This window comes from Mytilus edulis, chromosome 5 (assembly GCF_963676685.1).
Source record: "Mytilus edulis chromosome 5, xbMytEdul2.2, whole genome shotgun sequence".
NCBI classification, from domain to species: Eukaryota; Metazoa; Mollusca; class Bivalvia; order Mytilida; family Mytilidae; genus Mytilus; species Mytilus edulis.
In genome coordinates, this window is record NC_092348.1 from 7385051 (window position 1) to 7403593 (window position 18543).

The 18543-nt window shown below is 32.6% G+C and overlaps 1 protein-coding gene across 1 annotated transcript; it reads right to left on the reverse strand.

Moving 5' to 3' along the window:
* Positions 1-2678: 2678 nt before the first annotated feature.
* LOC139522278 (dehydrogenase/reductase SDR family member 1-like) lies at positions 2679-18194 on the reverse strand. Its single transcript, XM_071315828.1, has 10 exons — positions 18086-18194; positions 16396-16520; positions 15872-15936; positions 14801-14944; positions 14055-14134; positions 8157-8289; positions 7373-7525; positions 5335-5419; positions 4324-4404; positions 2679-3115 (listed from the first exon to the last, which is right to left on the reverse strand). Exons 2-10 carry the CDS (start codon positions 16505-16507, stop codon positions 2979-2981), a joined length of 990 nt encoding a protein of 329 aa, XP_071171929.1. The 5' UTR covers positions 16508-16520; positions 18086-18194; the 3' UTR covers positions 2679-2978.
* Positions 18195-18543: the final 349 nt, after the last annotated feature.

The window sequence follows — 18543 nt, forward strand, 5'->3', positions numbered from 1 at the left end:
GACAGGATTTACGGACTCAAAGGGACACACATTTGCGCCCCTTCATCAGCAGACATGATCTTTCGGTGTGGTTTGAATCACAGCCAAACTCAGTAAAGATCAATCTAAATTCGATTGAATTGATAAATGATGAAATACGGCAAACACACGATTTGATGTTTATTTATCATTACACTGAATTTAGTCTATGTGTACCGGTTGTCAACTTAGTCTTGAAAAAAAATGATTTATTTATTAGCTTCAACTGGTTTTGAACAAGCTTAAACAAGTTCCTTATGGTGTAACTACAATCTCCTTCCGTTTTCACGAATGTGACCTACCGTATAAGACTATTTACCGGGTTTATAATAACATGAGCAATACGACGGGTGCCGCATGTAGAGCAGGTTCTACTTACCCTTCCGGAGCACCCGAGATCACCCCCATGTTTTGGTTGGGTTCGTGTTGTCTGGTCTTTAGTTTTCTATGTCGTGTTCTGTGTAATATTATTGTCTGTTTGTCTTTTTCCGTTTTAGCCATGACGTTGTCAGTTTATTTTCGATCTATGAGTTTGACTATCCCTCTGGTATCGTTCGCCCCCTCTTTTAAGTATCTACATGAACTAGTATTCTTAGATTGGACATTGAGTCTTTTGTCTTTATGTTCATATATAATTGTAGCCATTTTCAACCGACACTGTCACACGTCCGAAGGAGGATTTAGGGTACACATAGTCAGATTTGTAATCCAACAACATTCTTATAATGTTCATGTTCAAAATCAGGTACCAGCAATTAAGAATTTGTTCTTGATTGAAGTTTCTCTTATTTGTTTTTCGTTTATTGTTTTCTTATGAGTTATATTGGTTTTCACGTTTGCTTTATTTCTTATATACAGTTTACACCAGTGACTCCTATTATAGTAAGTCATTATTTGTGAGAATTTCAAATAACTGAAGTTGGAAGGTAAGTATTACTTATTATTTCACTGCACTAACTTCAAACAAACAACCTTTCACTGAAGCAATTTGTTAAAATATAATACGATATCTTATGTCAAAGACTTTTATGCGACTGTCATACAAATGAGAGGTTAAGCAAGCTTTAAAACTAGGTTAATTCCACCATTTTCTACATCAGAAAATGTCTGTACCAAATAAAGGCAACATGAGTATACCGCTTTTCGAAAGTCATAAATCAGTTGAGAGAATACAAATCCGGGTTACAAACTAAAACTGACGTAAACACATCAACTATAAGAGGAAAACGTCAAAACAACAGAAACACTGAAGTGCAACAAAAAAACAAAACAATAATGCAACACACACAGAAACGAACTATAAGATAACCTCCGCCGTTTTCCTGACTTGGTCCCGGATTTTTGAAGAAAAAAATGGTGGGTTGAAACTGGTTTTGCTGCTAGAAAACATCGCGCTTTCATGGCAATGTTAATAATAACACTAAAATGACCGCATTACATGACAGGACTACAGTTCAAATAAATACAAGAACATTCAGGACAGAGAAATACACAAATAAACATTACAAAAGGATTTCGACATGTTAATAGTTATCAAAGGTACCAGGCTTATAATTTGATACACCATACAATGAAAGCCAAACAAGTACAAAGTTGAAGAGCATTGATGAACCAAAATTCTAAAAAGTGGTGCCAAATAGGGCTAAGGTTATCCATGCCTGGACTAAAAGATACTTGTATTAGAATAATTCTTACTTTTGAAAACAGTAAATTTATAAATATGACCATATAATTGATGTTCATGTCAACATCGAAGTAGTGACTAACCACAGAATAAAAACGAACACGTAAAACAAAATAAGGAAAGCACATAAAACAGCACAAAATAACCATGCATAATCACCGACTACAAAACGCTACAAAATGAAGTCATATGTAAAATTGACGTCACAGATAAATTTCTAAAAGTTTGATACCAAGTCAGGAATATGACAGTTGTTATCGATTCGTTTGATGTGTTTGAGCTTTCAATTTTGCAATTCGATTAGGGGCTTTCCGTTTTGATTTTCCTCTGCAATTCTAACTGCAATTTTGGGAAATTGTTTGAGTAATTGCTATTGAGATAGGCCTAAGCATCCAGGAAACCACAGTAAATAATCAGCAACATTATGATTGTGTTTGTGTTGCTTAGTCTTTGGTTATTCATGTCGTGTGTGTTTGTCTGTTTTTCGTTTTTCGCCATGGTATTGTTCGCTTGTTTTTCGATTTATCAGACTGAATATCCCTTTGTTATCCTTCCCCTCTTTTATACATGACAATAACACTTTTATCTATAGGCACCTATGTTTTTGTCGCATATATTTATCAAATAATTGCGAACCTTAAACTTTAAACCTTCTTTTTGGTTGAAGTGGGACAATGAAAATTTATCTGAACTGCAGTTTAATGAATATGTTAACAGTTAACTTCTTTGACTTAAAGATTGCAATATACATACATGGTTTGTTTAATTTATTTTTCTTGTTCAATAAACAAGTGTACAAAACTATCTATTCTTAATTATTTTTCAATCGGATTCTATACTATTGGAAATGAATAGCATGAAAAATATTAAAACTGGATAACAGAGATGGCAGAAGGTAATGATGAAGAAACAAGAAATATAATTTGTATGCTGAAAACATATTTATGAACATTACGAATAAAAAATAAACTTCATCTTTAGTTAATATTGACATTTTAATTTCAATTTCTATAAATGATGCACAAATGTATAGCTGTAATATCTATTTGGATACATACCGTGTTGGAAGGATGAATAGTTTGTACATGTCACAGACAGTTATTGACAGTTTGTACATGTCACAGACAGTTATTGACAGTTTGTACATGTCACAGACAGTTATTGACACTTTGTACATGTCACAGACAGTTATTGACAGTTTGTACATGTCACAGACAGTTATTGACAGTTTACTGTTGTAATATTACTACAAATGATTCATAAATAATGATATAACTTAAAACTTGTTTCCTGCTGCAGCCAACATCCATTTGGGAATGTAAACGAAACCAGGAATAACACTGGCAAGCCGTCTTGTACTTGGACTCAGTTTTAAAATGGACTTCACCTGTCTTATGTTCTGAGGATCTTTTCCTAAAATCATATTGAAAACAATTGGTATACATAGGATAAGCTAACTAACTTGTACATCATCTGTTACAAAAGCGATGGTTCATAGCTAGGCAAGGTGTTGGAATTTCTTAAATTCTAGAGAAATTCAAATCGTTCTGATACTTAAAATAATTAAACATACAAAATGTCGTTATAGATATTTTTGAAAGCAGCTGCGTCATTAAGTCCACTCACTAATTATCTAAGAGAGTTATGTACAGTTATTGATTTCAAATATATATATTCTTTTGTTAGATTAAATTTTTTGGGAAATATGACAAAGCAAATATTATAAAGAAAATCCTTTGGTTAAGAATAAGAGTAAAATACAGTATCCATTTCCGCTAGCTTAAGAGGAAATGCAAACACAAAGGCGGACAAATTTATCAATTGAGGATTTCGTTAGCCATAGGATAATTCAAAATGGACTGTAAAGGGGGGAATAACTTCCCAATTTCGTCATGCATCAGCCGATAACATTAACAATGTTAAGTTCGTTTTTTTCTTTAACACGGACAATGAAGTTTTTAAATTTATTCCCAAAGACAAAGCTGAAAATTATTTAAAAGGTGAATGCATATATGTTTTAAGTGTCAATTTTTGACAAAAAAAAATTTGAGAAGAGAGATTGAAAACACACAAGGGGTATTCACATACAAAAGTGTGAATAACGACAAAACCACAAACAACAAAACATAATTTAGAAAACTAAATACTTAACAGCACAAGCCCCACAAAAATCGGTAGGTATCATGTGCTCTGGAATGATAAGCAGATCATTCTCCATGACTTTATGTAAATGTTGACTTGAAATTTTTCATTGCTCCAGACTATTTAGTCTCTCTTCAAAAATATTTAACATGCAAACAGTCGCAGTAATAGTCCAGATGGGTCATTTGCTATTACTCTATTTGGCTTTAAACATTTTTTGATTCCAGCGTCACTGATGAGTCTTTTGTAGACAAAACGCACGTCTGACGTAAATACAAAATTTTAATCCTGGTATCTATGATGAGTTTATTTACATATTGTGATACCATTATGCTTAACGAAAAAACAAATGTATTGATTTAAAAAAATCATTGGTTTTATATGGTCGGTCACTGTGATGAAAAAACAAGACCGTCCACAGCTGAATCGAGCATAATATTGCGGTATGATCGAGGCGGAAACATATAAATTATATTTACCGTCAATGTCTTTAAATCCATATTCTTTTCCAAGGTCTGCAGTTGTTAAAATTCTTCCAGATTTTTTAATTATTTTTGGATCTGAAATGAACACAGAATTTTATTTAAATCATTTTGAAATTCATGATTTACATAGTTACCTCGTGTACAATATATTGATTTGTTTCAACGAATAATAGCGAATCCCCAAAAAATGAAAAATAATATAATATTTGATTTATTGACTACATCTTTATGCTTTTCTTTATTTCATTGTATATATTTCATTATGAATGAAGTTTGCCTCGGTTATTGGCTTTCCTAAAATAAAGATTTATTCTGTTTTCTTGACTGTTGGAGAAAAGAGTCATATAGTTCCCTGAAAATTTTACAAATCTACTACTGTGCAGCTCTATATTGCCAAATAAATCAATGTACACCCAAATCAAGAAAAAGAACAGTTCTACTCTTAAAACAGGGATAACATGAGTTAGTAATTCAAACCATCAATTGCAATATTCAGAATAAGGGTAAAATCAATTTTTATTTGCACTGATAGTTCAAATAATTGTAATTTCAAGGACATTTTAATTTGTATTGTCACATAACTAGTGATAAGTTCTGTAATTCGACTAGTTTTGTGCTATATCATTATTTCTTTTGTGTTCGATGATAATTAAATCTAATGGTAATTTTTGGATGGCATACAACTTTCAAACATACTTTTTACCAAATGCAAAGAAACTCGAAAGCTCATAAAACTGTTTCATTTATGAAAATCGTTTGGAAAGGTTAAAACAATATATCCACAACGCTACATGTACTAGTATCAAAATCGTTTACGCCTCAATTGTTTATTTTTTAATTTCTTTTGAGTTTCAGTACCAGCTCATGATGTGTTGTGATAAATAATAGAGATGATGTAATGATTTTTTTACCCTGTGGACAGTTGTAGGTACATTGTGTATAATAACTTCTATATGGGGGATAATTCAAATAAAGCAACACTTTTTATAGAACAAATCCATATACCTGTTGCTAAAGCTACGATCGCTTTGCCTGCAAATTCAGTGCTCTCTGCATTTTCGACCATCGCACCTGTGTCAACTTTTGGCATCTTAAAATAAATGTTTCATATTTGTAAAAGATATGCTCACAATATTTTATTCTACATACTAATCGTATCTAAACAGATATTCTAATCAATATATGGCTTTAATTGAAACTTTTTGAAAAATAAATATACACAATTAAAGTCTATCGGTAAACAAACGGCCTTTAGAAAAAGACGAGTATTTGTAAAATATGGCATGCTCTAAATCGTCCGAGTGTAAAACAGATGAAAATGAGTAAACAGAGATTGTTAAAGGTCTAAAAACATTAAAAAAAAAAAAAACGCAATAAAAAAAACCAAAGACCATTCTAATCTAAATAAATCACGGACAAAGTTCTACATGAGGAGTATAGGAACATGAACAAGTAACGGGATAAAATAGGTTTATTTTACCTTTCAACCGGAACAAAACGGTAAAGATAAGACCAGTAAAGAAAACAAACAATTCTACTATGAAAGTATATAAAAAAAACAAGAACACGTAATATGCAAGAAAAAAAAGAGAATCAAGATAAAATCAGACTAACGTGGCTTACTGTTTTTATAATCTAGTTCAAAGTTTTTAAAAGAGATACAAAAGATATCAAGTCAAAGACCAACTGACAACGACAGGGTTAAAAAACGAAAAACATACATAGAAAACAAAAGTCTAAAATATCTGCCGATAAGGATAACACGAAAAGTGGATGTTACCATATATACATTTCTATACTAGTATAAACCAGTGTAATTGACAGAAAAAAGAAGGTCTGCTTCATATCTTGATCTCTGCTCGATATTGGCACATATTGACTACTTCAAACTAGAACCTACCAACTTCCTATTTCTCAGCAGTACAAAAAAAAACATCGTATGGTGTTTATATATATCAGTTTTATACGTTACGCTCGGTGGGCATGTTCCAATTATAAGATTAGGGTATTCTCAATTCACAAAGACTATTAGTTACATAGTGTGCCAGTGACCTTATACGGTATATATGGAATTTCCTGACCCCATATATACCGTATTACGTCACTAGCACACTATGTAACGAATTTATCTTACCGACTATTTACGTGAGAAATTAAGACTAGTGACCTATCAAAATGAGCAAGTCTTCAATACTGTTAGCATTAAGAAACTACTTCCAATGATCCTACAAAAACAGACGCCAACAATAACAACTTGTTAGGTTCAAATGTGTTTTATGAATTTATTTCAATCTTAATCATCAATTTCTTCGTCTGTTGAAACCTTTTAGTTTTTTTATCAGTACCGTTTTGTTTTTATATAGGGACGTAACTAACCGTGTATGAAATAAACCCCGCCTCCCTTCTAACCTAATATGGAATATAAAGGGACGTAACACCACTACTAACCGTGTATGAAATAAGCCCCGCCTCCCTACTAACCTAATATGAAATATGCACGGTCTTCACGCGGTTGCTTTAACCAATTATATTCCTAGAAATGTATAGGAGGTAAGATAAAACTAAGTACCCCATCAGAGTTACGACGAAGATCAAACGAAATCGACACTATATTGGTTTTACGTTAACTATCACAACTTGTTGATCTTTATGATATGCCAGTTACTCAACTAACTAATGAAAAGTTTTGCGGTTTTGAATTTCTAGATACTGGTGTAGTCTAGTCATCAGATCTGTTCTTTAATTAATTGTCTCAAGTTGTGACATTTTGAATAAGTGAACTTTCAAGTCGGTGCTCGATCATTTTTGACAATTTTACTGTTTTTCGTTTGTTTTCCTCTTACAATTGATGTGTGTTCCCTCGGTTTTAGTTTGTAAACCGGATTTGTTTTCTTTCAATGGATTTACGACGTTTGAACATTGGTATACTACTGTTTCCTTTATTGAGTTCGTGTGTTTGTTACCTTGATTTGTCTTTTTTAGGAGATCAGAACATCGGTGAAATACCATAGCCATAACTAACCTATCAGAATTATGTTCTTACATCTTCGGGCACTGCTTTATCAAATTTCTTTATGACGTCTGTCTCAATCATATGTTCCATATGTTCTGTTTTTACAAGACCAGGCCATAAACTGACAAACGATACATTCATTTTCTTTAGTTCAACAGCACAATCTGCAGCCATTCTATCCATCTGAAAAGTAGTTTTTACCTTTAATATAAACAAAGCTTCGGAATGACGATTACCCTTTCCCTGGTCAGAACATGAACAATATACACCTCATTAGACAAAACGCAAATAATCTAGATAATTAATCCCAATGATATTTTAAATAATGAAAACTTCAACAAGGAAATGAAAATTCTCATAAACAAGGAGATGCTTGCGTTCTCTAACTTCATTATAACTTATGGTGCATGTGCTAAATTACATGTTGAACACTATTGTAACATTTATTTTTAATATTTTGTTTTCAAATTTCTTTTTGTTTATGATCATGATTTAATGATCAAGATGATTGATTTCCGAGGTTCGTTTCTGTGTGTGTTACACTGTCGTTTTGATTTTTGTTGCACTTTAGTTTTTCTGTTGTTTCGTTGTTTTCCTCTTATAGTTGATGTGTTTTCCATCGGTTTTAGTTTGTAACCCGGATTTGTTTGCTCTCAATCGATTTATTAATTTCGAATAGCGGTATACTACTGTTAACTTTATTTAGCCAGTACACACAGCAAATTTTTCCTTCTTAGTATGGAAGAAATTAATATGTAGAATCAAGATTACAATAAAGAATAAAAAGACTACAAATAGACAGCATATTACTCACAGCCTCTTTGCCAACACCGTATGGTACATTAAACAAATACCGAAGCCCTCCTATGGATGATATGTTGACAATGAGACCAGATTTTCTAACTGTCATTAATTTTGCTGCATGAACCGAACATAAGTAGTTATTCCTACAAAAAGATGCATATTTTCAATAAGGTATCTGGAATAAATAATATTTACAAGAAAGAGTTTTTAAGACATTATTTGAAACTGGTAGTAAAAGAGAAGTTTTTTTTTTATTTAGTAGAATTAAAAACAACAACTTTGCAGTAATGTTTTCTCACCATTAAGTGGGATACGATATAAATAAAATAAATTTTGTATGACAATTTTATTTACAAACAAATATACATGAGTGTCAAGAACTCGTTGGAAGTACTTGATAAATTGCATGCTTATATTGGTGATTTTGAATCTGTTCCAAGTTTCGAATTTTCTACTCTGTATACCACATTGCCTCACATTCTCATTAAGAAAAATTCACACACCTAATTAAATGGGCATTTAAAAAATCAGAAAGTGAATATATATGTTCAAACTCTTTTAGGTCATTTTTTAGTAGCAATAAACAAAAACACTATGTCAATTGGACATGCTTTGATACTATATATGCCCTTGAATTTTTACTAAATAACATTTTTGTTCGCTTTGGGGATTCCGTATATCGTCAGATTATCGGAATTCCAATGGTGACTAACTGTGCATCACTTATTACGGACCTGTTTTTGTATTGCTATGAGTTACAATTTATAACAAAAATAAGCAAAGACTCATCGAAACAACATCTGATAAACAAATTTAATAATACTTTTAGATATTTGGATGATATTTTGGCTCTCAATAATGACGAGCTCAGTATGTATATTAAAGAAATTTATCCTGTTGAACTTACTTTAAATAAAGCTAATACTAACAATGACCACTGCCCTTTCCTCGATCTTGATAACTATATCACTAACGGAAAGCTGAATACTAAAATTTATGATAAAAGAGATGATTTTTCATTTTCTATCGTTAATTATCCATTTTTAGATGGTGACGTTCCCTTGTCACCATCTTACGGTGTTTATGTATCTCAACTTGTACGATTCGCTCGTGTATGAAACAATGTTTTAGATTTTAACGAGAGAAATTTATGTATTACTGAAAAATTATTACACCAGGGTTTTCGATATCACAAACTAGTCAAAACATTTACTAAATTTTATCATCGGTATAAGGACATCATTCGTAAATATAGCTCAACATGCAGACTTCTTATACGTTCAGGTATTTCACATCCAATTTGTTTTGGAAATATTCTTTATAAAGCACAAAGGTGTCAGTATTCACCTCAAAAACTAACAAAACATTTGAATAGACTTATTAAGAAGAGATATAGTTACGATACTGTTGTCAGGTCATTAAAGATTGCATATTTTGGCGTTAATATTGATTCACTTATAGTACTGCAACTGACATCGAAAAAGACGCTTAGTTAACGAGTTTAATAGTCCGGAATAACACACGGCTGCAAATTGTTTTAAATGATAAAATAATATCTATATTTTAATTTCCGTCGGGTCGTAAAAAGTTTCTATGGTCACATTTTTGTATTTTATCCCTTTAATGGGGGTACCCCTCAATTTACGGTTTTGGGTAGTTACCTTAAAATCCAAAAATGTATTTTTTGGTTAAATTTCCCGCTATTTTCGTAAATATTTTCTATGCACATATCATCAAGGATCATCGGAATGATGAAGACATAAATATAATACCATCTCCAAGTAAAACTTTCAAACTTAAAGTTAGCGGTTTTTTAGGTAGAAATTTAACGCGTTTTTCTTTGAAAACGAGAAAACATATGATTCAAAAATAGTATTTGACATTTGAGAGGACAAAACATATTATTGCGATACTGCATGCAAATTTTGTTGATCAAATTCCAAACAATTTTGTCAAAAACTCTAAAATAAAAACATCATTTGTACCTTTTTTAATTACGGAAATATCCTATCCGTCAATCAGCTCCACCATTTATTTTTTCCTTCACCATCAATTTGATAGTTTCGATGTGATTATGTAGATTTTGTAGGAGAAGTTAATTTATTTTTGAGTGATTTGAATATATATAGTAGTTCTTTCGTGTATTTTCTGTAAATAAGTTATATTTTTGTTAATAAAATTTTGACTTTATATAAAAGTTAACCAAATCCTTCGGATAAGAGGTTTTTCCGGATAATGACTATAGTTGACATTGTGTAAAAATACATTGTATGTCAATGTTTAACCTCAGAGCAATTAATATGCATGCAAGTGGTCGGGGGAAAAGTACTATTGAAGATTCGCAGAGATTTGGTGTATATTCTGCTCTCCGTGGGCGAATCATCAGTGATGTTATGAAACTTGCACCAGAAGGCAAAATTGGTGCGTCTTTAAATTAGATTGATTGATTGATTGTTGGTTGCTTAACGTCCAGTGACAAATATTTCATGCATGTTCAAGACGAGAACAAGTTAACAATAAAAAACAATAGGTAGGTTTTGTCATAATAGAGGCCATTCGGGATGATGATCGGGAAAATTTAGACTGCCACTGGAAAATGATGGTATATTGGATTGGGACAGAAATTGTCCATTGCAACAGGCCACCTTCGGACTCCTCAACAAAGAGTTGATGCAAGGGTTTTAACATGCAAAGAACGTGACACTCCCTTTACACGAGGCATCGGACTTAACGTCCCCATTCTGACCGGACGTGACTGCGAACTTAATTGATACATCCCGCACAGTCAAACGGACGGCCCACTTCGTTTTACTGCCGTTCGGGAGAAGACCAAGTGACCATATTTCGTTTCCCCAGTCACCCTTGGGGAACTTTAAATTAGAAACAACAGAAATCCATACATGTGATCAAACTGATCGACACGTATCCTCACAACCTGACACTTTTATACGATCTCGCGCTCAGTTTCTTCCTTGTAGTTTGTATATGAAAACAGGGTTTTTGTGTAAAAGACAAACCTTTAAAAAAAAACCCAGAAAACTACGCAAAACTGAGTCCTCTAAACGTGTTGACAGTCTTTTAAGTTGTGCTTATTAATGTGAGTAATCATTTATCCATGCATAACCAAGTACTTATTGAAGTCAACACCTGTGCAATTAAGTAAAACAGTTACTGAAAAATTAGAATTTGAACTTGCTATCAGTTCATTAATAACGATTGTTAGTGATGTGATTTGTTCTTCCATAAAAAAAAAAGCCTTTCTCATGTAGCACATCCTCCATATATACCGATCAATTTTACCCAAGATTGTCTCTGATGCTTACCAAACTGCCAAACTCCAGAACTAACTAGATATTGTGACATCTTACAATTCATACACAGTGGGGCCAAGGGATATGAAATAAAGAGTTTAGCTCTGAACTCAATTTAGGGGATGCCATATCTGCTGCAGGAACATTGAAGTCTATGTTAAGACATTCAGAATTACACCAAGGTGTGTCTGAAAATATTAAGGATGCATTAACAGAAGAACAATGACTTCACCCTGCCACCAGTGCTCTTATGAGCTATTTCATCGTTTTGGTATTTCTATTGAAATGCATAGCTTGTTAATAGATATAGAAAGATGTGGTATGAGTGCCAACGATACAACACACCATCCAAGTCACAATTTATAAAAGTAAACCATTATAGGTCACGGTCCGGTCTTCAACACGGAGCCTAGGCTCAAAAGTTCATTTGTTAGTTAATTGATAAAAATAACACAAAGGCGCCTCTGAACCGTATATTGTCCCTAAAGATAACAAAAATTCGCAAATGGATGGCTATTACAAAATCAATCGTTTCTGTAGCAACATTCGCCCCATTACATTTTGGATTGGCAGTGCAGATACATCATGCATATGCATATGGGAATATGGGTCACTAACATTGATCAAAACTTTGTACTCACATTTCTTTTGTGTTTCCTATGCAAAGGTAAGACTATATCTGACGAGTTTGACCGAATCATGACGGTATTTACGCTCCATATAGCATTTGTACTCAAAAACTGTGTTTGCTTTGAACAAACTCTGTTCTACACCGAACTTGTTCTTATGAAAAAGGAAAGTGTCTTGTAATGCTAATACGCGTACTGAATCCGCATATGATGACTAAGAGATTGATTCATGTCCCTATTTTATGAATATTGAGCTATTGTGTGTCACTTTTAAAAGTTATATAAGGATCATGACTGATTTTGAACATTAGAAAATTAGCATTTCATTGTATAATTTTTCATCCTTCCCTTAAAAAATTAATGAGTTAACTTTTTTACCAGGATTATCCCACTAAAAAAATGTTCATGCACCAAACTGACTTTGTTTTACACTCATTTTTTTTAAACCTCGCATTCGCCTCGTTTGACTATAGTATATTTTGTGTTATAACTGCTCTGTCTAGACTTTGCAAATACACAATATGTATTTATCTAAAACTAGATACTAGTTTTCACAAAATACAAAACCTTTAAGATGCAAAATTAAAAACACTGTTTCAGCGCTTGAATTTTGTTTTTTTCAAAGATAGAAAAAATATTGAAATAATTTGATAAACTGGTGTTTTATACTTTAGAAAATAATTTTGTAATATACTATAGTGAAATACTATACACAATATGAAAGTTTATGGATGTGAAAAGGTCAAGGCCACTTCTTCTTTTGCTATGTCTAAAATGGAAAAAAATCAGAAGGTTCCAAATCAACGCCATTTTTTAATGGCAGCTTTTCATATAAGTAGTCAAATTTGTCGTTTTAACATCATTTATAGCATATGCTTATGATTGAATCGTTTTTGTAGCATTCTATTGAATAAATATCAGAATATTTCTCCTTTTTGTCCTTGTGGTTGAAATGTTGATATTTTTAGGTCTGACCTTTGACCTCAATTTCACAAAATTGTGACCACTCTGGATGTTTACGACCCAACTTTTCTTATTATACACGTTTTCCTCTTTCCATCGATATATAATTTAGGTGTGTGTTCTTCCGGACCATTAAAGTTTTAAAAAATGAACTCTGGTTGCAGTACTATTATAGGGTCTTTGCATCGGAACTAAACACATTTATTCTAAAAACAGTTGTTGGCATGACACGGGTTATGTTCTTCTCATATATGTTATGATGGTATGATACTTAACCCCTAACGGGAAGGATTGTGCCTGATGTTCATATTATGAAATCATAATCTTTCAGTCAGTTTAATTGAAGTCTGGAGCTGGCATGTCAGTTAACTGCTAGTAGTCTGTTGTTATTTATGTATTATTGTCATTTTGTTTATTTTCTTTGGTTACATCTTTTCACATCAGACTCGGACTTTTCTTGAACTGAATTTTAATGTGCGTATTGTTATGCGTTTACTTTTCTACATTGGCTAGAGGTATAGAGGGAGGGTTGAGATCTCACAAACATGTTTAACCCCGCCGCATTTTTGCGCCTGTCCCAAGTCAGGAGCCTCTGGCCTTTGTTAGTCTTGTATTATTTTAATTTTAGTTTCTTGTGTACAATTTGGAAATTAGTATGGCGTTCATTATCACTGAACTAGTATATATTTGTTTAGGGGCCAGCTGAAGGACGCCTCCGGGTGCGGGAATTTCTCGCTACATTGAAGACCTGTTGGTGACCTTCTCGTGTTGTTTTTTTCTATGGTCGGGTTGTTTTCTCATTGGCACATTCCCCATTTCAATTCTCAATTTTATGAAGATTCGAAATTTTTTTTAACAACTTCTTTTCTGGATTTACTTCCATCTAATTACAATACCATTTGGGTCTATATGTGGGTACATCTATACACATAACACTGTGTACTTACCTTAGACGAACATTATTGACAGTATCCCACATTGAGATATGTAACATTATTTTCTTACCTAAGACCAACATTATTGACAGTATCCCACATTGACATAGGTTGTTCCCAGAATGGTACTCCTATATTTTCCGCTATTGCCTATGTGTAATAAATTAACGTGTAATAATTGTATGCAGTATTTCTAGTAAAAGGACACTCTTTCAAAAAACTAGGAATTCTGTGTTTCATATACTGTTGTTTGTCTTTTGTTCTTGTAATATAATGCTTCGCTTGAGACTGTCATATAAGTGAGAGGTTTAGCTAGTTATAAAACCAGATTTAATCCACCATTTTGTACATAAGAAAATGCCTTTACCAAATCAGGAAGATGACAGTTGTTATACATTCGTTTGATATGTTTGAGCTTTTGGATTTTGCCATTTAATTAGGAATTTTCCAATTTGAATTTACCTCGGAGTTCGGTGTTTCTGTTGTTTTACTTGAACGCAAAATAAGAATATAAAAGATATGTTATCAACACCAAATTCCTAAAAGATGACTAAATTTGATACTTCGAAAAGATATATAAAACGGGAGTTTTAACATATGAATTGGATTTGTCTTTTTTAAACAGAGGACAACACAAACTGTGTTTCGGTTTTGTCAAGGGCGTTTGTTTCATAACTTATTAATTAAGATACGTGATAAACTGATAATACAGACGAAAAATTATCGAAGTCCAAGTACTGTGCACAATTTCAATACCATTAAGGATCGATTCAGTCTAACAATAGTGTAAGCCATGTTTTAATATGTTAAAATCACCTTGACGGCAGCGTATGCATTGTTGACAAGAAGATCTAGGCAGCCATCTTGTTCCTTTGATACCCGACTGAACAATTCTTCAATATCACTGTCTTTAGTGTGATCACACTGTACTGGAATACATTTTCCTCCCCTCTTCTCAATCTAAAAGTTTTGTAATTTAAAGACACAAATAAAAATGCTCAAAAAAAGTCAGTATTATGTTTTTCTTAAAAAGGATTTGGTTTAGTTAACTTTCACAGTAAAATTGAGAAAGGAAATGGGGAATGTGTCAAAGCGACAACAACCCGACCACAGGGCAGACAACAGGCGAAGGCCATCAATGGGTCTTCAATGTAGCGAGAAACTCCCGCATCCGGAGGCGTTCTTCAGCTGGCCCCTTAAAAAATGTATACTAATACAGTGATAATGGACGTCATACTAAACTCCGAATCATACACAAGAAACTAAAATTAAAAATCATACAAGACTAACAAAGGCCAGAGGCTCCTGACTCGGGACAGGCGCAAAATTGCGGCGGGGTTAAACATGTTTATGAAATCTCAACCCTCCCTCTATACCTCTAGCCAATGTAGAAAAGTAAACGCATAACAACACAATACGCACATTAAAATTCAGTTTAAGAGAAGTCCGAGTCCGATGTCAGAAGATGTAACAAAAGAAAATAAATAAAATGACAATAATACATAAATAACAACAGACTACTAGCAGTTAACTGACATGCCAGCTCCAGAACTCAATTAAACTGGTTGAAAGATTATGTCTTCGTCATATGAATATGTGGCACAATCCCCCACGTTAGGGGTTAAGAATTATACTATCATAAAATATATGAGTAGTTTGTATTTAAGTTCCACACTTATCAAAATAACCTTTATCAGTCTTGAAGCATTCGATGTTACTTACTATTTATCAGTATGATTCAAACAAACAACACATAAACTAATTACCAAACAACACATTGCAATGGGTCTAAAGGGTCTCTCTCAAAGCTTCTAATGTTAATTTTGAGGATAAACTTGATTGATTCATTATTTCAGGGACATATTATTTTGTTGAAACTTGGATTACCTCTTCTGCTGTTTCTGTTAATGAACCTCCAACCGGATCATCTTTTGGTGCAGTAAGTGTTCTACCTATTCAGTGGTACAAACAAAAACAAAAAACACTCATGAAGAGAATATTTTGATCTAGAACTATTCATAACAAAACAGTTTGAGCCTTATGTCGGAAGTTATTTGTCGCATGTGTTTTCTCTAGAAATTGTTTTTACAGTGGCAATGTCATGCAGCAATATTTTGAAACAGTACTTTAAGACGTCTGGAGCTGGTATGTCAGTAACTTCTACTTTTGCTTTGATAATAAAATGTTGACCATTGTCATTTTGATTTATTTCTTCTGTTACTTATTCAAAAATCGGACTCATGCTTCTTGATAACTGAGTTTTGTTGTACGTATTGCTGTGTATTTTTTAATTCCATATTGGCTAGAGGTATATGGGAAGGATTGAGATCTCACGTAACATGTATAACTGACTGTAATACTGTACCTTTACCGACATCTCTAGTTGTTTTAAACACAATACATTTACTCACCTGTTATGTAAACTGTTGCACCAGCTTGTCCAAGCTGCAATGCTATCCCTTTACCGATTCCTCGTGTTGCTCCAGTAACAATACACACTTTTCCGGACATTGGCTTTTCCATTTTTGTTTTTGTTCTGTAAAAGGTGAATTTTGAAATTAGATAGAATTGATAGTTGCTGTTTATAATAATTATTTTTCGTTTATTGTTTCTGTCATAAATGAGGACGTTGCTTTTCTCTTCTGAATTGTGTAGCATTTTGTCATACCGTCTTGTCACTTTTTCATTATTCGACACATGGGTCACAACAGAATTGATTTTACATAAACCCTTATTGCAGGAATACTACAACTGAATCTAAAAAAAATGTCAAAAGGTCCATGCGGCTTGATTGATCGTTTGTCTTTTTCGTCACGGTTCATTTTCAATTTGTTCTGTATGTTTTTCTAAACAACAGTACATTTAAAGGTTCGTTCCAAATCCTTGTTGATGTATTAAGGTACATTTATAACTTATTGCAAGTTCTAATGGAATCAACTAATTCATATATGTATTATTGTAATGCCGTTAAAGGATATGGAATGATGAATGTTCAAAATTCATTTTTTATATATAAAAAATATATAGCCCAGTTGTATTGGTCCGTCTACAATTGCAACATGTTTAACAATCATTCATAAACAATTGATTTTTGTCTGTTATGTTACATGGCTAGGCACATACACTTTTAATAATGACAGTGGTAGGTAGAAGTAGTGTGTTGAACTACTACGTAAAGAAGTTAGCTAATTGTTAAAGACGGTAAAGTGACCTCTAGTTGGTTGCAACTACGTAACAATTTAAAGTTAATGTTATGACGACATTGGTTCCCTTGTAGATCACATTAGAAAGCATATTGTTTAATCCCGCTGCAAATGTTTGCACCTGTCCTTAGTCAGGAATCTGATGAACTGTAGTTGTCGTTTGTTTATGTAATTTATACGTTTTTCTCATTTCTCGTTTTTTATATAGATTAGACCGTTGTGTTTTATTCCGTTTGAATGGTTTAACACTAGTAATTTTGGGGCCCTTTATAGATTTTTGTTCGATGGGAGCCAAGGCTCCGTGTTGAAGGCCGTACATTGACCTATAATGGTTTACTTTTATAAACTGTTATTTGGATGGAGAGTTGTCTCATTGGCACTCACACCACATCTTCCTATATCTATATCACATCTTCTTTCTTTATGTTTATAGCGGGCAAAACCTGCCATTTGAATTGCAAAACCTGCCATTTGAATTGCATAACATTTCATTTAAAATACAATTTATCTACACATTTTATGCAAAGTCGAAAGAAAATAATTATGAAAAATGTAATTTACTGGCAGACGTTTAGATCATGGGATAAACAGATGATCTGGTCCTAATGAACAAGAAAATAGAAAATGTTATCACATATTTAGTGAAGATTTATGCTTCTTTAAAGTGATCAACAGGGAAAGATTGAAAATAACATTTCATTACAATTTGTCCTGGTATTATGCTCTAATGATAACATGAACCAAACTACAACATTAACAATAAATTTGAACTTTGTACTTATCAACCGGTGACTTATCATATTTAATGGCTACTTTAAATAGATCGGAAAACAGATGAAGATTAAACGAGTATATTAGTGTATACGAAATGTTATAACTTCAATGTAAAAGCACTCACCTTTTCAACGTCTATTGGCAATCAATTTCTGTAATCATGTGTCTATTAACTGAATTTTGCTGTTCATAAGGTAAATCCTTACTAGTTACTGTATCCTATAATCTTTCTAATATTATCAAAAACAAACACATCCAGGTGACGGACGACATTAATGAAAATGGTTTATTTTAATTATTGTTACCATAACAAAAAGGTTTATCGTTTAAATTCGATGTCAATACAAAAAATACAAATACTGTTCAGCCCGTCAGAAATAAAGTAACACCTATATTCTATATTCTTATTATGTGCGTTTAATTTTAGATTCATTTTGTTATTAATTTCCCCATAAATTGGATTAAAAAAATTTTTGATGTCAATTGACTTTCACTTTCAATGGTTTTGTGTTTTATGAAGTAAAGAAACAATTATCAATTTCAGTATTTTACCCCAAAAAGATTTGTTTGTAGTTAAGCCAA